General features: G+C 36.6%; 1 protein-coding gene and 1 long non-coding RNA gene across 2 annotated transcripts in view; one reads left to right on the top strand and one right to left on the bottom strand.

Annotated features, from left to right (window-relative positions):
• LOC144338454 (uncharacterized) overlaps positions 1-27,873 on the top strand; it is a 445,122-nt gene that overhangs the window by 86,056 nt on the left and 331,193 nt on the right. The gene's annotated exons all lie outside the window — the stretch shown is intronic.
• The window catches only part of TTLL7 (tubulin tyrosine ligase like 7), an 89,531-nt gene that overhangs the window by 26,466 nt on the left and 35,192 nt on the right, over positions 1-27,873 (bottom strand). The window contains exons 10-17 of the mRNA XM_015144041.3: positions 25,136-25,283; positions 24,971-25,044; positions 23,588-23,723; positions 21,524-21,610; positions 16,597-16,795; positions 12,900-13,105; positions 11,778-11,912; positions 9,532-9,612 (exon numbers count right to left, since the gene is read on the bottom strand). Of these exons, the coding sequence (XP_014999527.2) occupies positions 9,532-9,612; positions 11,778-11,912; positions 12,900-13,105; positions 16,597-16,795; positions 21,524-21,610; positions 23,588-23,723; positions 24,971-25,044; positions 25,136-25,283 (1,066 nt within the window). The remainder of the gene's footprint in view (positions 1-9,531; positions 9,613-11,777; positions 11,913-12,899; positions 13,106-16,596; positions 16,796-21,523; positions 21,611-23,587; positions 23,724-24,970; positions 25,045-25,135; positions 25,284-27,873) is intronic.

Here is a 27,873-nt window from a genome sequence, read left to right as displayed (position 1 = left end):
ACTACTCTGCATATATTTTCTTCTTAATTTAGAGGGAATTTTAATAGCATGACAGTACCATATTCTAGCCCATACATGACTAAAAGCAGCAACTTCAGAATGGAACCAGGGAGTTAGGGATGGGGAATGCTTCTGCTCCATTCCTAATGTTTTCTTCAATATGGAGGTGGAAAAATCTGCAGGCATCATGGTACTCCATCAGGCACCCCTATCTAAGAAGCAATTTTCCAGATTGGTGAGACTGGCATGGTCTGGGCAAACTAGGCACATTCTCCTTCCTGTCCAGAGCAAACTACTGGGAATACACATTCCTCTTTGCTTCTCTGCTTTCAGTTTTCAAGGAGCCTCTCCAAGAAGGCAAGCTTTGGTCCTGGGAGACCCACCCCTAATTGGAGGACATTGAACAACACAAACTGAGGGAACAGGAACCCAAATCCTTCAACTCTCCTCTGAGTCTTCACATAAGCTCTTTCCTCTGCCTGAAACAGTCTTCTCCTATCTCTTCATCTGATAAACTTCCATGTTTCACTTCAAATGCCACTTCTAAGGGAAACTTTACCTGTCACTGAACTATTGTTTGATATCTTAATGCCCAGTTCTTCCTTTATTAGCAATCATCCTATTTTATTTTAATTTCCTGTTTAATTAATGGAGAGTGTTATACATATAAAGGGAGGAAATTGTGCCCATCTTGGTAATAAAGTTACCAGATCCCCAAGGCTTAAGACAACGTCTATCATTTAGTAGGTTCCTGTCTTAGTGAGTCATTCCTTGCAAGAAAGTAACACCTATGTAGACAAGGTAAAAATCATTGAGAGAACTTACCATGTGCCAAGCACTGTTCCAAGCACTTTAACATATATTAACTCATTTAATCCTCAAAACAAAAACATGAGGTAGATACTATTGGTCCACAGTCCCTTTCCAAAAATCTCAAGCCTAGATTCCATAATCATACATATTATTATTTCTGCAGGAAAAAAATGTAAATATTCAAACCAAGAGATAGACAAAATAAATACATAACTTCTTGTCAGGTCATTGTCACAAAATGAATTCAGGTGGGTTAGATTTTGCTGCTTAGCGGTTATGAAAATGTTTTTGGTTGTGAAAACATTTTGGATCCCCATTTTATGGATGAGAAAACTTAGGCACAAAGCAGATAAGCAACTTGCCCAACATTACCCAACTCATTGTATCCAGACCTACCCTCTTAACCACATCCAGCACTGCCTCACAATTTAGTTTTTCCAGATGCCAGTAGCAAAAGCCTAGAAGAGAACCCCATTATCTCTTCTTAGATTCAGATTCATCTCTAGTCCAATGGTATTTTGAAGGAGGGTGGGATCACTGTGTACAAACAAGGTTGCCTAGGCACCCCCTCCTTTATGGCTATGGAGTATGGAATAGTTTGTTTAGAAGGCTATACAGATGGGGAAGCAATGACTGTACTTTTAGCAAAACTCTCACTTAATAATTTTAAGAAAGCACAGATCAGATAGGCAAGAAATCAGACTGGAATGAGATAAATTAGTGCCAGTTCTACTTGTGATGCTTTTTTGGATTTCTGGTGCTTTGGGGATTGAAGAAATTGGGTGGAAGATGAATAATTTGTGAAACACAAAAATAAATGATCAGCAAGATGCCCTTGTGTTTATCTGTGGGCTTAAGTGAGGCTAACTTATAGAATATAGGTATCCATTTCCTTACATTATGACTTTTAAAAGCATCCCAATCCAACATTAAGCTCTCCAAGGGAAAAAATAAATAGGAGATTCAGTCAATGACAACATTAATAAAATGAAAAGATTTGTCTTTTCCATATGAAATATAGCACATTTGAAGGCATAAAGCACACAGACAAATTCATATTTTGCAAGAGCATACAGATGTTGAATGACAAACTGCTCCATATGGCTGAACAGTTGGTCCTAAATTAAAATAATGGCACAAGGTGAAGGCGGTTTAGAAATAAGATTAAAATCACTACATGCTGTACTAATGATGCATGCAGCAGCGATGGCTATAGGGTAAAGGCATCTTTGCTGATACAAAACGAACAGCTCTGAACAGCATCTATGTCAGCCTGAATAAAACAGAGATGGAAAATAGTATCATCAAAATGCATGCAGAAGCAGCCACGGTAGGTATTAAAAATAAATTGCTATTTAGAGAAGTAATACTTGATGAACAAGGATCTCTTAGCACCCTAAAATAAATGCAAACCTTACTATCATTAGTGATTTCTCTTCATCCTCCAGTCTTAGTTTATGTCTAGGTATCACATCAGATAGTAAGCTTTTCAGCAAATCTGGCATTCTTCGCAGCCCACCAACACGGCTATATTTTCATACTTCAGATATATTCCTCACAAACTATATAAAGCAACTGCATTCTTGGCAGAAAGCTAAATTATGCAAGTATGGAGTTACCACAACATGACATTAAATAAGATTAACTACTTCTATTTTCACCTGGTGAGGGTTCTTTTCAGGATTTAATTCCCATACCCTTGATCTTTACATTTTACATCCATTAAGGAAAATATGAAGGCAAATAATTTTTTTTTATTTCCAAGAACAGAAAAAAGGAAAGCATGTGGAAGACTCTGTGTGTATGTCATTTTAATCTTGGAGCTTTACAACAGGCTAATAAACAACCACGAATGCCTCAATCCTGGAACAGGAAAAGTGAGATACATATTTCAAGAATTAAGATACTTAAATAAGAGTCTTGTGCCACCATACCTTGAATAGTGCCTGGGGCATGGCAGTCCCTCAATAAATATCTGTTGAATGCATGATTAAGTGAGCAAATAAATGAATGAGTAAACAACTCTCAAAATCCCTAACAGTGTCTAGCATATTATTTGTATAAAATTGGCAACCAATAAATGTTTGTTAAATTAAAATGTATCACGCACAGCCTTTATGGCAGCCACGGAGATGTGCCACTTAAATTAACATGTTTCAAAGAACTCAGTTAGCTGAAGGCTTCCCCACTGGGTATCCACTGCAATATTCAAACCATGCTTACACTCTCCCAAGATAGTTCCCAGGCAAGGATTAAGCATGGCTGGGATACGAGTGAAGAGCTATTTCTGCTCACTCTGATCCCTCCAACACCAGTCTTTGTTCTGGGCTCCCCACCAGCCTAACCATGACTTTCTCAGAGATCCATTAAAGTCTGAGGTTCTTCCTACCCAGTCCTCCTCCCTTGCATTTACTGGAGTCAGACCTGCATTGTAGTCCTAAGGCTCTTCCTGCCTACTACTTGAGCTCTCTCTCCCCATTATCCTCCTTGGGTGTTTTCCATTAAAAAAAAAAATAAAACCTTTCACTGTTAATTCCATCTTAGTGTCTACCTCCCAGAAGATTAAGCTGGTAAAGCTTTTCAATGATTATTGACTGACATTACAGCCAAAAGAAGGATGGACCTGATTAACATGCATCCAATGTAAATTAGTTAAGTCATTAGCTTTCTAAACAGATACATTTTTATAATGTCTAATTCTGCATTCCACAGCTGACCTATATTTCCAGGTTTCTTTTAGTTTCTTAGATGCAGTTTCTAGCTTTATAAGACAATAGCACAAGTTTCTGATAGCCAAATAAATGATCAACATGTTCTAGGCCAACAGACAATTTTTATACACCATTTCTATATATTCTATACAAAAGAATACCCCATATGAAGAATTCTTAGTAAAATAAAATACATCAGAGAAACAGTCTGACATGGGGAATCTTAGTAGAAAAGAAAACATTTCAGCCTGCATTTTACCCCTTCTAAGTCTAGAGTACATTCCCTTATGATGTCTCGCTTTATCACAAGGACCCTTCAATACTTAACGTTGTAAACCTCAGAGAAGTTCTGAGAAGTCACCTGTTCAAGTTAAAGGCCATAGGCAATACTGAACTCAAGTCCATACTGCCTCATGAGATGTCCACTACAATTTCATGTAATGAAAAGACATCTAGTAACTCTTTCTATTACATGCTTTTGCCTCTCTAATTTCACCATATAAAGTATTTTTTCAATGCACTTTGACTCATTATTATATTAGCTCTTATATTGTCAGGCAAAAAAAATATTTCAGTCAGTTGCTGTCTGGTCACTTTACCTCTGATTTTATCTGAAATAAACTTCAGGTAGGGAAGAGGTAGAGAAAAAAATTATATATTAAATATATGTATATAAATAAATCAGCTAAACACATTTAAATTTGTTCCAATGATCATTTCCAAAATTACCTCTATATTTTACTCTTATTCCTGTCTGGGGTAAATTTTAAGTATTTCACATAATTAATTCTAATGCTACTTATTAAGTAGACAAACCTTTTTAAAAAAAAGTCCCAATGAGAATCTGTTTACATGAGAGTTCAATACCTCTGTTGCTGGCTGGTTTGCACTGCTGGCTGGCTTGATGATTTGTATTCATGATATGTATATTTGTTAGGCTTCTTTTTGTGAATATAAATAAACCTATAAATTTTGGCAGGGTTAACTTTATAAAAATGGAAAGTTTTACAAAACATTATAGTAAAGTTTTAATATAAAGCTCCTTATATTAAAATAGTTACTCATGGGTAAGGGGTCTTAAATTACCTGAATAAGGGGAAGAATGTCATCACAGAATGAAAGCTGCTGAAAGTTGTCCTCTGCTTATTTTCCCAGACGTGCCTCACCTTTCACTACATATCTGAGAAATTTGAGCCTGTTTTGGGAAAGCCTCTTAAAGAATAAAATTGTTGAAGGAAGAAAAGGAGCCCCAATAATCATGAGAATAGCAAGAAAAATTGCTACAAACAAGTTGCACCTGTTTAAATCCTAGGCTTCCACTTGTTTTCACAGCCTGGGAGTAGCATTCCTCAGCGACTTTCAGGGCTCCGTAAAATTGGGCATCTTTGCAAGATAAACTTGCTCTAGTTAAGATCAGCCCTTTCTGTTCTTTTAAGGGCCAAAATTCAAGATACGAATTTTTCTGCCAAAAATATAATTGTCTATTAAATTATCTATGTAGAAGAATGACAGTAAACGTTTGGGTAGTGCAAACTGTGGGACTTTAACAAGCTTTTACTGAAGACAGAATACATCGTTACCTTCTGCAAGCACAAGGGAAACCCAATACCTTTGATTTATACCAAAGGAAGAAGCCGCAAAGAAGCTAAAAAAAAAAGACTAGCAGGGTACAAAAATGGTAATAAAGCTCCTCCCCTCACATTAGTGCTTCCACTCCCTCCACATAACAGTGTATGATTAATACTTAAAGGTGGTTGTACCTCTGAGAACTGGAAGAAAAGATTACATAAAAATAGTTCACTCCTACATTCTTAGAGTAAATCAGTACCAAAGAAGTAGATACACTGGTATATGTACTCAGTAGTAAATTTATAAACAAGCATTTATTTTTCCTCTAAATGTAGAAAGTCAATTGAGCATAACAACCCTATTGAAATTGTTTCTTCCAATTCACAAATATTATTATTCACATATATCATTTAATCATCCCATCAATGTTTATCAGGCCTTCTCACATCACATGTATCAAACAGAATAGCACTGTCTTCTTAATTCCTGTTCAAATAAACATATCACTAACTAGTAAGGAAAGATGGCCACGGAAAGAAGCAGCTACCTTGGTATTGAGTCTAGAATTAAAAGTCTAGAATGGAATCAACTTAACAAAAATTGACAGAAAGCCCCCTGAAGGTAACTATTAAATGAGACCCATCCTCTGGCTTTTTAGAGTTATGGAAAAATTATCCATAAATTTCTCAAGGGAGATCATAAGTTAACTGAATACAAAGTGCCATGAAGATTGAAGTAGGGAAAGATACCTGGTTGTAGGGGACTCCAGATGCTTTGTGAAGGAGATGGAGCTGGATCTTCAAAATATGTGGTGTGTGAGATTGTAAAGAAGGGATTCTACTTAGCAAGGACAGCTGAAGCAAGGTCCTGGGGTCAGGGAGAGACACTCTCTGCCTCTTTCCCTTATTCCTACCTCAACACAAAACAAACGCACAACACTGTTACTTCACAAGCCCTTTCCATGGAGATGCCTTATCACTGTGATGAATGCTCATGTACAAAAAAAATATTTTATACATTCAGGCAATTATTCTGTAGGATGGAATGCTGGAAGTGGTTTTGCTGACTTATAAAGATTATGAACATGTCATTTTAATAGATATTACAAATTATTTTTTCTAAAGACTTGTACCAATGTACTCTCTTTCTCTCTAATAGTATAGCAAAGGCCCTTTTACTCATACTATTTCCATCACCGGATATCATGTGTCTTACTAATTTTCGCCCATATGATGTTTTTTACTTGCTTTTTCTTCTTCATTAGTAAGGTCAAGGATCTATTTACGTGTTAAATGGCTATGTGAAATCCATACGTTGTCTTTTAATGGTCTTTTTATATGCTTTGCCATTTTATGTGTCAATACTTATAGGCAAGTTTCTTTTGCTGATTGATTTGCAGAAGGTATTGGTTCACTAGTGTTACTTTTCATTTTATGTGCTACACTTATCTGTCCTCCTCAAACTCCTCCTCTATCCCCCACCCAATTGCCCTCACAACTTCTGCCTTTTAAGATATTTTTTACCTTTCATAAGATTTTATGTAATCAAATCTGTTGATCTTTTAATTTAAGCCTTCTAGGTTTTAGGTATTTTCTTAAGATGTTTTCCCACTCTAAGATTATAAACTTATCCTTCTGTATTTTCTTCCAAATCTTTAATATTTTCTTTTTTACATAGAAAACTGCAATTATATGAAGTTTGTTTTTATATGGTGAGAATTAAGGCTCCAACTTAATTTTCTTACAAATAGATAGTTGCTTCTGTACCACTGAGTGGAAAAACCATCTTTTCTCTATTGGTTTGAAATGCCACATTTATCCTGTATTATTAATATCGTACTATTTTTTTAAATTAGCAACTTACCCACACTTCTCTCTCTTCTAGATTACAAAACTTTTACGGACTTAAGGAAATTCAGGGTTCCAATTCGAATAAAAAGTCCGTATCTCCACTAATGGAAACCAAAGTCAGCGACCTGAAAACATACTCAGGGCTTCCCATGTGTTTTGCAATCTGCTTCTGTCACCAGCTTTACTATACCCTCCTCAACAGTGTACTCTACGTGGCACATGGCAGGACACTAAGCAAGTATTTGTTGAATGAGATAATGTGCAACAGTGAGTTCAGCTTACTCAGATAAAAGTATATAATTTAAGAGTCATCATGTAATCAGCATCAAGTTTCAGCTTATTCATGATAATTCTGAGAAAGGGCAAATGATAGTTTGTATTATTGAAGGAATTCAACAACTTCACTCTGCTACTAAAATAGCCTATCTCCCAGAAAACAGTATTACAGTGCAGTTGATGGGCCCTTCACCGTGCTGGCCACTCCACTCTTCCACTCTCCAAGACAGCTATTATGTACCTTATACTCTCTCCCCAAATCTCCAGAAGCCCTCCCCACCAGAAGAAAACTTTCCTGTCTTCCCACCACATTCCCATGCACCTGCCTTCCTTCCTGTTAGAATAAACGCTCTTGATTAGGAAAATCCTCCCCCTCTCACAGCTTACTTACTCAAGAACTTTTTATCACCTCTCTTTCCTGTGCCATTCCTCTCTTCTAAATCGTTCTCATCATCATACAAACTAAAAATACCTTCATCTTAAAAAAAAAAAAAACAAAAAAAAATCCTTGTTGGCCCACATTCCTCTCCATCTACCACCACCACATTTCCCATTCCCCTCTATAGCAAAATTCCTTGAAAAAGTGCCTGTAGTAACTGTGGTGTTTTGCTCTCCACTTTTCTTCTTCTTGTACATATTCCAAGTTTTACTCCCCACCACCCCGCTAAATTTATGATTAGGGTCATCACTAACATCCACATTGCCAAAAATTACAGTCAGTTCTCAATGCTCAGCTTACAACCTCTGTCAGCAACACGTGACACAATTGATTACTCTGTCCTTAAAATAATTTCTTTACTTGACTTCAAGGACACCCAGTTCTCATGGTTTCTTCACATCTTACTGGCTGTTCCTTCTCAGTCCTCTTTGGTAGATTCTCCCCATCTCTCTGATTTCTACATGTAGGAGTGGCCCAGGCCTTAGTCCTTGAAACTCGAGGTAGTTTCATCTAGCTGACACCTTAAATATCTTAGAGACTCCTAAATTTTTGTTCACCATACACAATCTTAGCCCTAAACTCAAAACTCTTATACAACTATACACTCAACATTTTTACTTGGATGTCCAATCAATATATCAACATCAACATGGTCAAAATAAAATGAAACAACAGAAACAGCAAAACCCTCCCCCTCTTTCTCCAGCATCCATCCATTCAGTTACCACCCTAGCTAAGCACCCATTAGCTCTTGCCTCAGTTACCCTAACAACCTTCTAGCTGGTCCCTACTTCTATTCTGCCAAATTCCCGCTCCTCCAGTTCTATTCTCCACAAGTAGTTCTCGTGATTCTCTTAAATTCAAAGAGGCTATGTAACTTCTCTACTCAAATTTTCCAGTGGTTCCTCATCAACTGGAATAAAACCCAGTATCTTTCTATAGCCTATAAAGTTGTGACCTAGGCCCTCCCTATCTGTCCAACCTTATCTCTTACCAAGACCCCATCACTCACTCTTTTCCAGCTAAAACAGACTATCTTATGAATATATAAATAAAATGGTGCCTTGCTCTGCTTCATATACCCATCAAACTAATTTCTACCTCAGCATCTCTATATTTGTTCTTCCCTCTGCCTGAAACATTGTCTCTGCAGAGATCTGTATAGCATGATTCTCACTTAAGTCTCTGCTCAAATACTACCTTCTATTTTTTATGTCAATTTATTTTTCTTCATAGTACTTAGTACAGTCATCCCTCTGCACCTGTGAGGATTGGCTTCAGGACCCCCCACCCCCAGACAGCAAAATACATGGATGCTCAAGTACATGATATAAAATGGTGGAATATTTGCATATAACCTATGCACATTCTCCTGTATATTTTAAATCATCTCTAGATTACTTATAATTACTTATAATATCTAATACAATGTAAATGTTATGTAAATAGTTGTTACACTGTTGTATTGTTTAGGAATAATGACAAAAGAAAAAAGGTCTGTACATGTTCAGTACAGACACAGCCATCCTTTTTTTTCCAAACATGTTCAATCCCTGGTTGGTTGCATCCACGGATGTGAAAGCCACAGACATAGAAGGCTGACTGTACTACCTTACATTCTATTACATATTTATTTATTATTAGACATCTTAACTAGAATGTAAGTTCTATGAAAGCATGGATTTTTTACAATTCACTTTTGTATCCTCAGAACCTAGAAGAGTGCCTGACCCATAATAGATACTTAATAAGTATTTGTTGAAGAAATGAGTAAACAAATGAGCAAATATAAAGTCTGTCTATGAATTTGGCTTAATGATCCTAGCTTAATACATAATCCAAGAGAAAAAAACTGTTTTTGAGCATTACTCACTTTTCGTTGTTTTACAGAGTCCAATTTTATGAGCCAATATGAAGCTACTTTGGTTTTATGATACTTCCAGTTATCGATGATCTGTTTGGAAGGATGAACATTAAGAAATTTACAGGTTGAAACCCATTTTTTAAATTAATTTGTGTAATGAAAGCACTACAATATTACTTGCAACAAATAATGCCAACTTTCGTAAAAAGACATGTGCAAAGATTTCTAACACAAATTAAGCCATCTACGTCCAAAGCTTTCTATTCTAGTTGCATTAAGAATACAATCTCTGTGGCTCACACCTGTAATCCCAGCACTTTGGGAGGCCGAGACAGGCAGATCACTTGAGGCCAGGAGGTCAAGACCAGCCTGGCCAATATGGCAAAACCCCATCTCTACTAAAGTATAAAAATTAGCTGAGCATGGTGGTGCATGCCTGTAATCCCAGCTATTTGAGTGGCTGAGGCACAAGAATCACTTGAATCCAGGAGGTGGAGGTTGCAGTGAACTGACATTATACTACTGCACTCCAGCCTGGGCAACAGAGTGAGACTCTGTCTCAAAAACAAAAAACAATCTCCAATGAATGAAAGTCAAATACCTTCAGAAACATAAGATTTGGCAAGAAATCCAAGACACAGATTTTTCATTTGTATGTTAGAGGCTGATTTATGACATCATTCATAGTAATAAAATATTGAATAATGCATTAGAAGGCAGCCTATATAAAATGAGAATTCTACTACTTTGTTTTGTTTTTTGTGCAAGTCTGCAAAACTTCTGAATATATAGTCTTGTAATATATACTGTAATAAACAGATTAAAATGTTCACACATAGTGAACATATAGTAAACAATTTGATGTCTGATATAATTATTAATTATATTTTATTAATTATATAAGCCTATATACATTCTTTATAGAACAATCACGATAGTCACAAATATTAGTTTTACTCTCTGTTTAATTTTCTTCTACCTGATTAAAAAAGATGGGATATAACTAATATCTCTAAGAAATACATAAAATAAAGTGCTACAAAGTCATTGGCTATATGTAGAAAATAACTTTATCAAATAAGATGACATAGGTAAATAAAAGCACACCTAGCATAATCCTTAACATCCAATGCTTTCCTTCATTTCCTTTGATGTAACTAAGTAGCACCTAGCTTGCAAACAAGTTACCATTTTCACTTTTTAAAAATATATATCAACAAAATATTAATTAGGGGCTTTGCTTATGACTGTGTCATCAGTACATAATATAAATTGCAATTATGGGTATTTTTCAGCAAGAAAGTCTCTTTTACTGTTGTTTGTTTGCTTTTTGTTTCTATACACTTGTTTTAGACGGATCTAAAGTAAATGCTAAAAAACGAAAAGTCCAAGTGCATGGCTGTAGTTTTTATCCTATAACTGGCCACCAGATGGTGCCTTCTCCTCTGGGAAAAAATACATACATTTTATGTATATAATTTATAAAATTATATTTATAAAAAAGGTCCAAAATATATTTTTAATATATTTTTAAAATATATGTGCCCCCACCAAAAAAACAAGGTTCTACTACTAAATAATTATCCAAGAATGAAAAGGATGTTTGAATGAAAAAATGTAACCTTGCGTGAAGAAATGCTCTTTCACCAAAATTATCTGAAATAACGCGGACCCTCTTTCTAAATTAGGAGTAAGTCACTGATTTTAATGTGAATTTTAGGGCCCTCTGGCATTTTAGAATGTTCCACTGGGTGGTGCACATGTGTGTGTAACAAGAAAAACACACAGCTCCGCATAAGTCATTTCAAAATTCTGACTCCAAAAATGTGACATTCGAGGTGTCACATTCAAATATTCTTGACATTTTATGCCACAGCCCCACATTTTTCATCACACCCCATTCCATATTAGTTCTTTCTAAATCTTTATAGAGGCAAGTTTAACATGATATTTGCTTAATCATTAAGAACAATAATTATTTAACACTAATTATTCTCACTTGATGAAGACTTATTAAAATAGCACTATATACTAAAAGATATTTTGCACTGCTGATTATAATCTGATCTCACTGTTCATGAATTGTAACAATTAAAATAAACCCCTGTATTTTCTAAAGCTAGTAGAGGTTGAAAAGACATCAATTAAATTCACTATGTCATTGAGCATAATGCCTTCAGGAAATAAATTTTAATATTTTTTTAAAAATAAAAAGGTACCAGCTCCTTGGCATTTTAGACACATCAGATACTCACATCTTCTATCAGAAGTTCTGATTCTGCATCTGACTTTCCTGGAAACCGGATCTTCATGTCCTTGAGAACAAATAAGGTCTGACTTGTTAGATCATCTTCTTGTTCTTTTGTTTTCAGTTGCCGCAAAGACTCACTCTTAAATTTGAAAGAATACAGATATTTGGAGGGGGTCTTATTTCATTGTGACAGTATAATCTGAAAGATATTTCTAGGTAAAAATGATGCACTTTTAACTGAAAACAATAACAATGAAAAAGGAAGAAAATTTTCTTTTACACTTGTGAATTCTTTGGATTAAATGGATACGAATCCCAAGAGTGTCTTTCATACTTCCACAAGGTTATACTTATTTAGCTAAAAGTACTAAAATAAAAATATAAATACTTAAAAAGGACTTCCTGGTCAGTTTCATTTGCTACATATACCTTAGGCAATTTTTCTTGATTAGAAAAAAAAATTCATTGTTACCAAGTGAAATTCATTCACTTGTATTTCCTGACTTCCCTTTGGAAACACGATCCATATTAAATAAACAAATTAAATAAATCCTTAGTCTACATGAAGGTAGTTGGAGCTATCTGAGCATCTAAAAGTAGCCTTCTTACAAACTAAATTCACTATTTTCTCAATACCAAATCTCTGGGATTCGTGCTAACAAGGGAATACTCAATGTTAATTTAACATACAGAACACATTATAAATAACATTGTACTTAAGTGCTCCAAGGATAATTTATCATTTTTTAACCTATGAATCAACTGTCCCATTAAGTAAAATTTTCCAAACTTCCTCAAATTTAAAGAGAGACTGCATAATACACTGCAAAACCATGCATTTACTCAGGTAATTTTCAGTAATATTATCCTACTACATTAGCAAACAGAAAATAAAATAATGCTATTCTCAGTGTTCATCTTTGAGTTCTGTGATAGAGTGAAGTCTGCACCTTTTAAGAGTCATACTAAATTGTAGGCTAAGGTAGGTGAATAATCCAAATTTCAAGAGGTCATGAGTTGAATTATGGAAAGGATCTAAGGTTCAGTCTGTCCTCCTCTCATCTGATCCCCTTTGCCTGAGTACAGAGCTCCCTATAAACTTGAAAGAGCAAAACAGATGACCTACCACTTGAGAGTTTGTAGAGCAGGCATCATTACTGTGAGGCAGATGCCTCATGTAGGAGGAGGCACGGTTTAAGGAATGTGACCGAGACGCAGAAGTTGGCCGTGACACAGATATCACTTGTTGAGCAGAAAATGGGCGGGTGTCCCCACTGGAAGGCGACTGAGCAGAGATGGACCGAGGGCAGCTGACTGAACGCCTTATGGAGCCTATCAGTGATGGAGAAGAGGGATACTACAGTAGCAGTATTAATACAAGTTTTTTACTATATTAAGTCTATATAAACTAAAGATTATAGCAGCTAGTAGTGAAGTGGCAATAAATGTCAAAGCATAGGCATCATCATGGGAATATGAGTTTGGAATACATTTTTCAACAACAGTGAACTTGTTGCAGAAGAACCCCTCTGATGTATAAAAAATGGCTCTTTTGGGAATAATACTATCAACAATCCTTCAACATTATATCCTCAAAACATGAGATAAAAGAACCAGAAGAAAGGAAAATTAACATTTATGGAGCACCTTCTATAAGCCAGGCATTGTGCTAAGTGCTACACTTTTATCTTAGTCCTCATGGAAACCCTCTGAAATAGGGCTCTCCATTGCTCAGAGGCTTAGAGAAAGAACTTTTTCAAGGTTATACAGCAATAAAGTGGTCAAGATCGGGTTTCAATCCTGACCCTATCTAATTCCAGTGTCTTCCCTGTTTCTATAATTCCATGATGCTATCCACTATCCCTTGGGATTTGACTGGCCACTTATAAGAATCTGTGTATATGTTAGAGATAGAATATTTTACAGCAAGATTCATAGGGAGGGCTGGAAAGGAGTATAGAAAGTGGACAGGCTAAATAGGTTAAGTTACAGAATTTAGAACCCATGACGGAAAAAAACAGTAATAAAACAAAATTCAGATTATCCTAATGGAATTTAAATATAGAATTGGTTATTATAAAGAGTAGTACTGAACAGAGAGCATTCTAATTTACAAGAGTAAATAATTTTTTAAAGTAGGTTAAATTCCAATAGAAAAAGACTTAAGTGAAGAAAAAAATATATGGATCTATAGGTTTGTTATCAGAAAAAATATCTAAGAGAAACCATAAAATATCTTCCCCAATGCATATTAGGAACATCTAATAAAGAAAACCAACTGTTCCAGATAAATTTTGACTCCTGACACAGGGCAATAGATCATCACTCAATACTATCAATATTTTCATTATTTTTCAGTTCCTATGGTCTATATATCCTCTGTTCTGTATTCTTTCTCTGCTTGGGGAATATATCTTCATTAATTAAATAATTTCGTAAAATTCACATGAAACCAGGTTGAATACCCAAATATTTCTCTTCATTAGCTGTTGAAAAAAAAACTAAACCTTTATAAAAGGAATCGACATAAGCCTTATATTTAGGGATATACTTCTAAATTAAATTTTGGAGAAGTATACTTATTAAAGCTATAAAAGATTTTTTTTTAAATTCTCTTTGTTCCAAAGATTAACTTCCTTCTGAACCTGAAAACTGTCACCGCTTTTCAAAATGACACTGCCTCTATATTTCTAGAGAAGGGCAGAAGGGCTATGTGAGGAACATACCACCAGTCAACCTTTTTTTTTTTTTTAAACAAAGAACTGCACATATTTAATGTGCACCAAGAGTAAACTTATACTAAGAAAATACCCAAGGCATGTGCTAGTAACTGTACTGTAGTCCTGCTCCCTTTGAGGGGTTATGGTAATGGTTTGGTTGTATACAACCTGATCACTGGGCAGAAAGAAAATATCCTTTGTCTTGAATCATCACAGATTCCTTTTTTTTTTCTTTTGCCTACACATGCTAGAAATTCAGACAGAATAACTAAGTAGCTAGACATGCCAATGATGTTTGGGTAGATTCACAAAAAAATCATTGTAACTTGCATATCCCTTTGAAGCTGAAATAAGTTAGAATTTTTCAAACTATATATAAGAGAAAGTGTTACATATAATCTGGATTGTGTCCTTGATCATCAGCATCACTCTGAAGACAAAACTCAAGTAGGATTTGTGGCTGAAATGTTCCTTGGTGTAAGATTAAAGAGAGAAGATAACACAAAGTAAAAGGCTTGTTACAATTCCTCATGAATATAAAAATAAAACATAACTAATAAAAAAGACATGTAACTAAATTAGGCTAGATTTCAAATGAAAGTTCACACTTAAAAACATTTTTAAAATCTGTATATTTTAGTGCACTATTGTCTGATCTCAATTTGTTAACCTATTGGTCTGAGAACAAAGAACAATCTCAGAGCTATAAGAATGTTAGCAAGTTTTTCTCCAACCTGTCCTCATCTCCCATCAGTTCATGCCATTAGGGAGGTACACATCAGCTAACAGGAAAGGGAATTAAAAACTGGCCAAATTTAGGCATAAAAACGTGAGCTTCTGAAACCAACACAGAGCCATAGTTACACAAAGACACACTGAAAGTATTTAAGGAATCCTTAAGAAAAAAGGAAGCAAATATTAATAGCTTACAAACTGTATAACAGGTGCTCAATAAACATTTCTTAAATGAATGAGTAAATAAATAAATGAAATGGAACACAATACATTAATTCCCCTCCAAAGACATAAACCCTGAAAGATATGAAGTAGTAGCATGTTTCTTTAGAGAATAACATATAAACAAAGACCATTCCTGTAAAAGCTTCATCTATTGGTTCTGTATTCCTCATGCATTTTGCCATAAGTGTTTAAGGCCAGTTTTAAAATATCCACATTATCAGGGAAGTTAACATATTAAATACATTGCTGAGGGTAAAAAGGGCTCACAATTGTGTTCACTGCATTATTGAGCTGGTTCCTTCAGCGGAACCCTAGGACAGTGGAGCACAAGGCAAACAGAGATATGACAGACAAGGGTTCAGAAAAGTCCTGGACTAGAGGCAGCATCAGGAAGGGGTTTTCCAACTGAATCTAGGCAAACAACAATCCCACACTGGACATTTGGGGATGAAAGAAAAATCACAGACACAATATTGCACATTTGGAATTGAAGAATAAATGAAAGAAGAGACAAAGGAAGAGAAAGAGAATGTAAAAAGAAATACAGATAGAGAGAAAAGGAAGCAGAAAAGGAAGGAGATGGAGCAGTGGTTGGCTGCTCTCCTAAGTAGTTCCTATGCATCATAAGCCCTGACTTAAGTACTCACCGGTGATGAAAACGGGAGGGAACAAAACTTCAACTATTTCACAATTATGTAACTTACAGATACATTCAAGTCAAATGCCTAAGGAGATACATACTTTTAAAAATATATATAATAAGTGATAGCATAAAACAAAGTGGGTGAAAGGAGTAGAGGGGCAGAAATTGAATGAGAAGAGAATATATTGGCTTAAGAGACACGTAATCATCAGATCAGCCATGAGGCACATTTTACAAAACCCAAGCAAAAATCTGGCACCTAAAAAAAATGATGAAATACAGAAGAACAGATCCTTAATCCAGCCCTTTCATTTTCTATTTGCAGATCTTGAAAGGGATTAAGGGATGTGCCCGAGTCTGGTTAGGGAAGGAAGGGGGATGGAATCCAGGTCTTCTCACACACAACAGGGTTCATTTGGCCCAAGGACCTTTTATTGAGTTTAATAATTTCAGTTCCATAATTCTTTATACAACATCTAAATTAGAAGAAATTAACTTACTGGGTTGTTGAATAAATTTGTAGTGGTTGGAGGGTTTAAGATTATATGTAACTTGCTTTTCTCTTTTCTTATTTTGGTACTCTTCTTTTTCATTTTCATCAGATTCTGAAGAGCTGCTGCTACTATCATAACTGCTGTCACTGCTGTAGTACTTCGGTCTTTTCATTATCTCAGTACTCTCAGGCATAGAACACAGAGGCTAAAAAGACGGAAATGTGTTATTTTGTTAGAATTCTTAAAAAAGGTTTACTGATATGATTAGTTACTATTTTAAATTTCCCCCTATGCTTGCTGCTTTTTACTGAAGGTTGAGAATCCCCCCAAATACTATTGCTGCCATGCTGCTTAGCCTACAGTGCTATGTATTGATTATTGTTTCTGCAAAATATTCTTTCTTAAATGATATAATCATGATGAGGAATATGTTATTCCCACATGACTGGATTAAAGGGCCAGAGTATCTATAAACAAAGAATAACAAAATAAAGGGAAAATATTTGAGATAAAAATATAAAAATCAGAAATAAAATCAGCTTTTCTTCATTCCATAAGAGATTACTCATCAAGACTTAGAGATATACCTTTGTCATATCATTAACATTCAGAGTTACTCTATAAATGTGTATGCATGTGCACACACAAGTGCATCTGTGTATGTGTGTGGTGTGTGTCTATGTGTGTGTGAGGGGGTGGGAGGAGAAAGAGGGGCAAGAAGGATAAAGAGAATAAGAATACTAAACCATTTTCTGTGAGCCTATCCACTCAGATAATGTGCAGCAAGAAGTTAAGTATCCCTCACATAACTGACTGGCTGTGGATATTTATAAAAATAGAATTTTTAGTGAACTGTCCACCTTCCAAACTGCTCAAGAACAACTGATGTCTTTTCTCAGAGTATTCCTAACTCTGGCACATAGCTTCTGGCCATAATAGAGTGACATAATTTTGCATTGCCCATGCTACATTTTAAAAATTAATAATATAATATGAAGATCAGTAGGGGTAAACTTCCACGGGGGAAGGATAAATTCCTCTAATATAGAAGGGAAAATCTGTAAAGACTGAAAATGCCATGCTATTATGTGTCACTATCCCTATTAGAATCACTCGTTTCTAGTCCTCCCAATCAATGTGTTTCCAATGATGCCAGCTGCAGGAATGGAAGGAAAGGCACATGGGACAGTTTCACATCAGAAAGAATGTGCATAACCAAGAACAAGACAGTTTCATAACTCAGTCATTCTAAGAGACTATTTATTACACACACCATATGCCTCCTATTCCTGATGGGAGAGGGTCCTTCAGCTGTATACTAGTTGCTTGCTCTCTGTTAAATCAAACAAAAATGTTTTGATGTTAGCATACACTATAATGAAATCCTTGGATAGCATGGGATTTCACTGAAAGAAGGTATACCCTCTAGTGTAACAGTGTAGAATAAAAATAGAGAAACAGCATTTCATGAAGTGCCTGGAATACAGAGTGAGCCAAAATGCATGATCTTCTTAAATTTACAGCCTTTGCAAAGGATGAAAAATAACCAAAGCAGGAAAGTAGTTTAATTCACTAAGGTACCAACTTGTGTTTAAAAGTATGTGCTCTTTCTGATGGTCTAATATTTACTAAGTACTGACAATGTTCAAAGAGATATGCATAAAAACATTTAACAGTAACACAATCATCAAACATTTTGACAATCTTGGGGAATATGAATTCTAGAGGAAGGTTGTTTCCTCAGAAGTTTAGCATACCCAGAAGAAACAGTGGCACAATCAGGCTTGCTAGTGGTGCCTTCCTTCATGTAGCAAACAGCTTTAAGTGTTCTTAAAGAGCTTGACTACATAATGAGTTATTCGACCCTATAAAGAATCACAAGGGGAAACGTACAGCTGAGCCTTTGTGTCTTATATGCACTTGGGACTTTTTGACCAACACACTGTTCAAGCAATAATTAACTAGCAGTCACAGCAACATAAACTCTAAATAGTGTCTTAACTACAAAATGGAATTTGTAAACTGGCATTGAGTTACGGCACAACCATAGTACTTATTTTTTATGTCCAATTTTATTATGAAGTAGGCCATCTATAAAAAATATAAAAATGTATAAAGAATAAACACCCACATGCCTATCACCCAGCTTAATAAAAAGAACATTGCTAATATTCTACTGCAATTACTTTTGCACCAACCTAACACTTTATGTGATATTATTCATGTAGCTAATGTTTCTTAGATTCTCAAGTAAGTGAAAAGCTATTATTTTTCCTACTACAAGTACCAGTTTTATTTAACTTTGATTATCTCCAATTATACTTCTACCAGTAAAGACACCGGAAATCAATGTTTTGTGTGTTATATCATCCCTCTAAAAAGGAACAGCTGCTTTGAAGTTTGGCTCACTTTGGACCCTTGGTAAACAACATAAAATTAAAAGTTATAAAAATGCTTCTACTTCAGACTGATTATCCAGACTTCAACAACTTTGAAATACAGCTGGCTTTAACAACTACAGGAAATATCTAGTTCATTTCAACGAATACATTGTTAGTTCCCACTACTTGCCTAGAATGAAAGGGACTGAACAAATCAGACAAAGTGAATTCTTCCTCCCAAGAGGTTATATTTTTGTTTGGATGACAAGCCTTATATAAATGAAACACAGGAAAATATAAGACAATATAAAGCTGTCTCAAGGCTTCTGCATTTGCCATTCTGCCAGAAACATTGTGCCTCCAGGATATCTCATGTCTGGTTTGCTGAATAGCAATAATTAATATACAAAGCTTAGAAATTTCCCAGTGTTTCCCAAAGTAATGCCATGACTCATGCAAGTATTTACTTTTACAGATACTCTAAAATATACTTCTTCCAAAAGGGGTATCAATGACATATTCTACAATGCCTCAATATGGAGCACATAATTCGGAACAGTCTCTGACATCCAAGATCTCCACCAGCTAATCTCTTATCTCTTAAACAGGCTCACCCATATCATTTCACTATCCAAGAACCTTCCACTTGAGTCATACCAAACTTTTCATGTTTCTACAACATCCTATACAGTATCATAACTCCATAGCTTTGCCTTTAATGTCCTATATACCCTAAATGTTCTTCCACCTCTTTTTGTGTGTGTGAGACAGAGTCTCACTCTGTCGCCAGGCCACAGGGCAGTGGCACGATCTCGGCTCACTGCAACCTCCACCTCCTGGGTTCAAGCGATTCTCCCGCACACGCCACCACGCCCAGCTGATTTTTGTATTTTTAGCAGAGATGGGGTTTCACCATGTTGGCCAGGATTGTCTCAATCTCTTGACCTCGTGATCCGCCCACCTTGGCCTCCCAAAGTACTGGGATTACAGGCATGAGCCACCGTGACCTGCCTCTTCCACCTCTCTTAATGCTTAGAGTACTACTAATTTTTCAAGATCCAGTTCTAACAGCACTACCTTTCTGAAGCCATCCACATGCTACCAATCCCTTTCTTCTCTATGCTGCTGTAGTACTTTACACTCCCTTTATTATAGTACTTCCCACATTACTCCCTGATTTTTTAATTACCTGTCTGCTCTTCTACTAGTCAATGAGGTTCTTATGGATATATTTAACAAACTGAACTAATGGATTTTGAGAACCTACTGTGTGTCGGACACTGGCTAGGTTCTAGAGATGCAAAGATATGAAAATCTACTTGCTGCCCTCAAGGAACGTGCAGCCTCGTACTGAGGCAAACATGCAAATAATTACTTGTCACAACTGCTCCACAAAAGTGTTATTTATGGAACAGCAGGAGAAAGAGAGAAGGTAAGGTCTAAGCTTAACTGGGGAAATGAGGGAAGGTTTCACACAAGCAACAGTGGTTCAGCTGAAATAGGAAGGAGACTCTAATCAAACAACAAGTCAATGACTTTTTTTTTTTAGTAGGAAGACATTTCAGAAGCATGGAAAATCATGAAAATATGACAGAAGACGAAGCGTCTAAGGACAAAGAGATAGCACAGTAATTCTGAAATATAAATGGAATGGAATGAAAAAAAATCCAAGATTTTTCTAATTCAACTCTTTCCTACTCTACTAACAAGAACTTTGACATATATCAGAAGAACAGCACTGGACGCAGTGGCTCATGCCTATAACCCCAGCACTTTGGTAGGCCAAGGCAGGAGGACTGCCTGAAACCAGGGGTTCAAGACCCGCCTTGGCAACACAGCGAGACACCATCTCCTTAAAAAAAAAAAAAAAAAAAAAAAAAAAGAAGAAGAAGAAGAAGAAATTTTTTTAAATTAGCCAGGCATGGTAGCATGTGCCTGTTGTCCCAGCTACTCAGGAAGCTGAGGCAAGAGGATCACTTGAGCCCAGGAGTGTGAGGCTATAGTGAGGTATGAACACACCACTGGACTTTAACCTGGGTGAGAGTGAGATTCTGTATCAAAAAAAAAGGGAGAACATGTAGATGTCATCTACATGACAGTTTTCTACTTATTTCTAGGAATTACACCTATTTTAACTAAAACAAAATCAGTGTTGCTAGGTCAGCAAAAGATGGGGCTCCTAATTAGGGTCTCTAGATTTCATGATTTGCCTTATTTATAATGCTACCCATTTATCTGATAATTATCTGTCTAGAGGTATGAGGCAAACTTAATATTTAGTTTAGAATAAGAGTACGAGCTCTGGGTCCCTTTTGGCCCTGACTCATGGTATTTTCACTGACATCAGGAAAATAACCAAAATGACAAATGAAACTAATAAAACAAAACAAAACTCCTGAGTGTAAGATACCATCATCTTCCAAACTCTACCTGCACTGGGCACACAGTCCTTATGGTTCCTTTAAAGCAGCACGGGTCATTCTTATAGTGAGAAGCATCAAGGGCTAGTAGCATCTACTTTGATAACTAAGGAAGGTAGAGATATACTGCACCTTTGGTCCTCGAGTCTTGGTAGTTTTTCCCATCAACTTTTCATCATCAATTTCACATTGTTCCAGAAGATCCAAAATATCTTCCTCCTTCAAAAAATATTCTAATTAAAATTACAATCACTAATGGACTCTAGAATTTTTCCAAGTTGATTAATCTCCACAAAATAATGCAGAGCAAGGATTCCCAAAATTATTTAGTGAAGACTGCTCAGAACAAAGGAGAAATATTAAAGGGTCATGGCAAATTCTCTTGAAACTTTCACTAAAATCTGGCATTATAATTAATATATAGCCAAAATCTATTCTGTATTATCATAAACAAATGTACCTTTATAGTACAGTACAGTATTAAAATCTTAGAGTATAATAATTCAATAAACTAGTTCATTGGACACTAAAATTTCTGGAAAGTTCAAGCTAATTTCCAGATTTCAAGTTTATGAATCATTTCTATACAGATTAGTGTAAAATAATATTAAACCTCCAGACAGAAAACTGATAATTGGACTAACAGTTTCACTTAGAAACATTCTAACGTGAGTATCTGCTGACTGGGCACTATTTAATGAAAACCTTTCAAAATTTCAATGATTGCACAAACGTATTTTTAGAACTTTATAAAGGTTTTCATTCTATAGTCATCAAAGGTGGCAAAAAGTCACAAGTGCCCTAACACCTTTCTTGTGTTCTTCTAGAGTCATATTCTGAATCAAAAGGAAATTTTATAAAAGCATATACCCCGGTGGATATTAGGCAAGTCAGAACAATACAACTATAATAGGTACACTGAAAGAGGTATAATCAACTGTATCATTGAGTTATTTAAGAAAGGATGCTAGAAAAGGTTTTTGAAGAAACTAGAAATCTCACTGTACAGTAGAAATGTGTAAAATAAGTTACTCTTTGCCCCAATCTAAGGAAATTTAGCTATTGAAATCCCAAAATACTCTTCTTATACATTTTTTATTAAATAATAATCTTACAATGAATTCCATGGATAGCAGTACAATATAGCCAAAAAGAAACTCAAGGAGTTCTGCTTCTGTTTAGGAGAAATATAACAGATGATACATTCATCATAACAGCCAGAAAAGGCCAGATAAACTAAACAATCATATTTTCTAAAACACCAGAAAGCTGTAGGTAAAAAGCAATGTAAAGAAACTAAATTCCAAAGAGAGACAAGCTCTTCCTAGGTGAGCAGAGATGAGTGGCCATTTTCTTCTTTGGGGTCATCTGTCATGTCTGGACATATGTAGGCAGAGATCAGGTCTAAACTAGAGAGCTTCTACTAGGATAAAAAGAATCTTCTTGAAATGCTCCCTTTTAGAATCCTGAGCTACTATATTGAGAGGTCTGACTACCCTGCTGAGAGACTGTGTAGGGAGGAAGAGATACCAGCCAGCTCCCAGATGTTCCAGCTATCTTATCTGACACACCAGGCATGTGAGTGAAGCTACCCTGGATTTCTAGCCCCAGTTGGGCATTCAGATATATGCTACTATATGATTCACCCAAGGAAAGACAAGCAGAAGAACCACTCAACTGTGCCCAGCCAAGATTGCAGAGTAATGAGCAAATAAATGAAGTGGTCTGTCGTGCTACAATAGAAAACTGATGGACCTTTTACTAAGGCGTACAGATTAGTGTGTGTGTGTGTTTCATTTACTTCCTCTCATATGCCAGATCTATGTAGTATCAAGAAAAAGTACTATATAATGTTTGTTATAATCCAAAAAATAAGAATGCTACAAACCACTAGGTTAATTCCCTGGGTTTCTTTATCCAGTTACAGATACACATCTATGTAGTAAGATATATTTTTATAATATATTGATATTACTACATAATATCACAATTCTCTACTCTACAATTTGTCTTGGTAGATATCTTATTTATGAAGTAAGTTGGTTCATCATGAAATGTTACCAACTGTTAAAAAGCTTGGGGAAAGCATATCTTAAAAGTAAGATATTTTTATATGTTGGACCAAGGTGGCTTGTCTGTAAAGACATATTGTTTAGCTTTATTCTTTTTTCTCTATATAAACATTCATTCTCTTACCTTCATCCTTTTCAAAGGATTATTCAACTCTCGCTGGAATGAAGCTGCTCTTCCTGAAAGGAAGGTCTGAAAGGCAGCAGCTAACAAATTTTCATACTTTTCAAGTAGTGCTTTATCTTCAGGAGGATAAATTCGTCTACAACAAAATCAGATAAACCAAATTTTTAAAAAGAAGCTGTCACAGCTCAATAGTTAACATCAACTCCACAGATAATCCTTGACCACCTATTCTATACTAGTCATATTGCCAGGTATAAGCATTTCTATACTGATTAGTACAAAATAATACTAAATATTAAACCTCCAGAGAGAAAACTGATAATTGGCCTAATAGATTCACTCAGTAACTTTCTAATGTAACTATTTGCTCACTGGGCACTAATTAACGAAATTCTTTCAAAACTTTAATGATTGCACAAGAGTATTTTTACAACTTTATGAAGGTTTTCAGTCTATAGTGATTGATAGTGGCACAAATCCACAAATAAAGTTTATCTAGAGAATTAGCATTAAACAATGCAGTTCCAGAAGGCACAGTATAAGGGTTTAGTTAGGGCAAAATGGTTGGAGAAGAATGGTGATTGGGCAAATTGCAGAAATATTGAACTTTGTAGGAGAGTGTTCAGTTAATAAGGGATACTACAGGAGTTTTTTACTTAGTGTGGTTACCGAAGTATACAAAAATGTAGGCAGTGGTTTTGATGATCTCTTTTGTAGTGATGGAATTTGCCTCTCTAGTAAAGTGGGTAGAGGTGGAGTGGGAGGAATGTGTTCTCATCACTACTGTTGATGGTGTTAAGGCCATGAAAGAACATCTTACCATGAGTGCAAGAATGCCCTTACACATTCCTTTATCCTGCTCAGGCAATGTCAAAAGTTGGAAAGTGGGCAGTCTTTCCAAGAACACAATGAGCTGGGTGGGGTGGGGAGGTTTGCTTCTGTCAAGGGTGATATTGTGGAACGGTTCCAGTTTAACACAGCCCACATCTCTCTCCACTGTCCCATACCTAACTCCTTCAAACATTTTCATTATTTGCTTGGTTCCTGAAAAAGTACAGTAACCACTATAGATTGGCAGGAAGAATACCAAGAGACCTGAATTCTGACATTTTTTAAACACCACATTATAACTAAATACAGTCACAGGATAACGGCGGGTTAAAAGGACCTCCTACAACCACCCAGAGGCTGGCTAGCAGGAGCATTGTCAAGGCTGAACCATCTCCTTGCTGACTACCTTTCTTTCTTGAAAGACAGTAAGCAAAAGTACTTGCTTGGAATCAAAGAAAAATGCTTAAAATAAGCACACAAGATTAAAACATGAAGGATCATTGCTTTGATACTTCATTTTTTCAATCTATACAAAAATACCAGCACAGTTACCTATAATTTCCCATATGTCGATTTTCATGTTCTTCTCGTGAGATCTGCTTTCGTACTTGAGCGAGTCTCTCTTTCTGGAAATGAGAAAAATTTTACAAATCAAATAAAACCTGACGAGTGAATTATGCAATTTAAATTGTGGGTACTTTCTTAAAACTTTCATACCAACTCTTCTTTCCGCCTCTCCAACTGGTGTCTCTGCTGTTCCCAGTCTGAGGAGCCTGGTAAGAGTCTTTTAATTGAATTTTGACCATAGAGCCTCCTTTGAGCCTCAGCTTTTTGTTTGGCCAAGTTTCTTCTTTTGTCACTGGTCCTAAAATATAAAACATAAGACCAAATTCTAGAATTCGAACAAGTTCTGATCTTATCCCGGTGAGGAGAATGTGCAGAACAGGAGACATAGTGAAGCTCAGAATCAACGTTTATTAAACTTATATATTCACTTACATTATATTCATCTAACCATACCTCAAATATGGCACTCTGGCAATAGATATGGTAAAGAGAAATTCTGAAGACACAGAGACAAAATGGAAACAGTGTATGTTTTAGAGGATCCGAGAGACCTAGTTTCACATTTTGTCCCAACAATTTACCACTATACAATCTTGGGCTGGTCAATTAACTGCCTACTTTGGAGATAGTTTCCCCGTCTAAAATGTCAGCAATACTGTTTCCTCCTTGAGTTCTTATAAGATTAATTTGTGGTATCATTAATAGGTACTTAATAAGAAATGGTTCTCTTCTCCTTCTTCAACCCAATTCCATTTATACTGACCATTCTTTAATATATTTTCATTTCTGACCAAAATCCCAGCCTAACAATCATCATTTATTTGAAAACATCTGCATAGTCCTTCCCATTCTTTACTCAATTATGAAAATTCACTTCTAACTCTCTGATTTTCAAGGAAAAGTCCTGTTTTGGGATTATTTTCCTCTAAACCACTTTCTCTCTCTTCCCTGCCACGTAGCTGGTAAAATAACACAAACCTGAGGATTTTTTTCTCCAACCCCTCCAACTTAACCTCTACCATACCATCATTGAAAGACCTAGCAGAAACAGGGTTACTCCAAGAAAAAAGGAAAAGCAAGGCCAATTCGGCCCTCGCCTTTGGGGGAAACAAAAAAACAAGCAGAAACAAAAAACAAAAATAAAACAGAGTTCTATCCTTAAGGTTACATTTCCATGCTTCTATTGTCATTAGGCTGGTAGGGCCCAGATAAGAGTGAAAACCAAAGGAAAGGGAACAAGAAGGCCATTTGGCTAGCTTCTAGTGCAGAGGTAAGAGAAGTGCTTACATTTACATATTGCCTCATTTAATTCATCAGGAGATTGCATTAAGAATACGGGTCCAGGTCAGGCGCGGTGGCTCACACCTGTAATCCCAGCACTTTGGGAGGCCGAGGCAGGCAGATCACGAGGTCAGGAGATCAAGACCATCCTGGCTAACACGGTGAAACCCCACCTCTACTAAAAATACAAAAAAATTAGCCGGGCGTGGTGGCAGGCGCCTGTAGTCCCAGCTACTCAGGAGGCCGAGGCAGGAGAATGGCATGAACCCAGGAAGCGGAGCCTGCAGTGAGCCCAGATCGCGCCATTGCACTCCGGCCTGGATGACAAAGTAAGACTCTGTCTCAAAAAAAAAAAAAAAAAAAAGAATATGGGTCCAAGGCCCAAATAATAAAGAGTGTTCTTTTGCCTCAAGTATGTACCATCACAACTTGACCTTGCAGGAATGTTAGGAAACTGATCTATTCTCTTTCATGACTGAGGGAAGAGAGAGATCCTCTCATATTGTTTTATACTCAGAAAAGGAAAGAGAAGTGAAACTAAAGGCGGGTAGCCTGGCACGTAGGAACCAGACCTGAAACCAAGGAATCAGACCCGAAACCAGACCTGGGCCTGCCTGACCTAAGTCTGGTAGTTAAAATTCAACCCCTGACCTAGCAACTGATGTTATCTATAGATTCCAGACATTGTATGGAAAGACACTGTGAAACCTCCTGTTCTGTTTCACTCTGACCATCAGTGCTCACAGCCCCGTCACGTACCTCCTGGCTTGCTCAACTGATCACGACCCTCTCACGCGGACCCCCTTAGAGTTGTGAGCCCTTAAAAGGGACAGAAGTTGAGCACCTGATGAGCTTGGATTTTAACACGTTAGCCTGCAGATGCTCCCAGCTGATTAAAGCCACTCCCTTCACTATCTCGGTGTTTAAGAGGTTTTGTCCACGGCTCCTCCTGCTACAGTTCTTGGTTCCTGACCGGGAAAGCGAGGTGATTAATGGATGGCCGAGGCAGCTCCTTAGGTGGCTTTAGCATGCCATGTGGAACATCCCTGCGGGGGACTCCAACCAGCTGGAGTGACAAGGATCCTGAGAGCGCTCCCAATTAGGCATTTGCCCCGTGGGACGCCTCGCCAGAGCAGTGTGTGGCAGGCCCCCGTGAAGGATCAATGCAGTGGCTGAACACCAGGAACTGGCACTTGGAGTCTAGTCATCTAGAACTTGGTAAGATTAGTCTTTGGAACTTGCCCACTCCACTTGAGTGGAAGCGTGGCCTGATCACCCACGGTGTGCCTTTATCGGCGCTTTGCTTTTGGTTTTGACTTGGTTTGAATTGCTTGACGGGACTGGTCTTGGGAACTTGCCTACTCCATTTGAGTGGAAGTGTGGCCTGATCTCCCATGGTGTGCCTGTACCGGCACTTTTTTTTTTGTTTTTGACTTGACTTGGATTGCTTGATACTTTGGTTTTGGTTTTGAACTGGCTTGGATTTCTGGATACTCTGATATTGGTTTTGATTTTGGTTTGGTGTAAACTGCAAAAGTGTGTGTGTGCCCCCTTTACCTGTTCTTTGTTTTGTGGGGTGCGTGTGGTGTGAGTGTGGTGTTTTGTCT

Source organism: Macaca mulatta, chromosome 1 (genome assembly GCF_049350105.2).
Source record: "Macaca mulatta isolate MMU2019108-1 chromosome 1, T2T-MMU8v2.0, whole genome shotgun sequence".
Classification (NCBI taxonomy): domain Eukaryota; kingdom Metazoa; phylum Chordata; class Mammalia; order Primates; family Cercopithecidae; genus Macaca; species Macaca mulatta.
The sequence above is the reverse complement of the archived record's forward strand: the minus strand, read 5'-3'. Positions and strand labels throughout refer to the sequence as shown.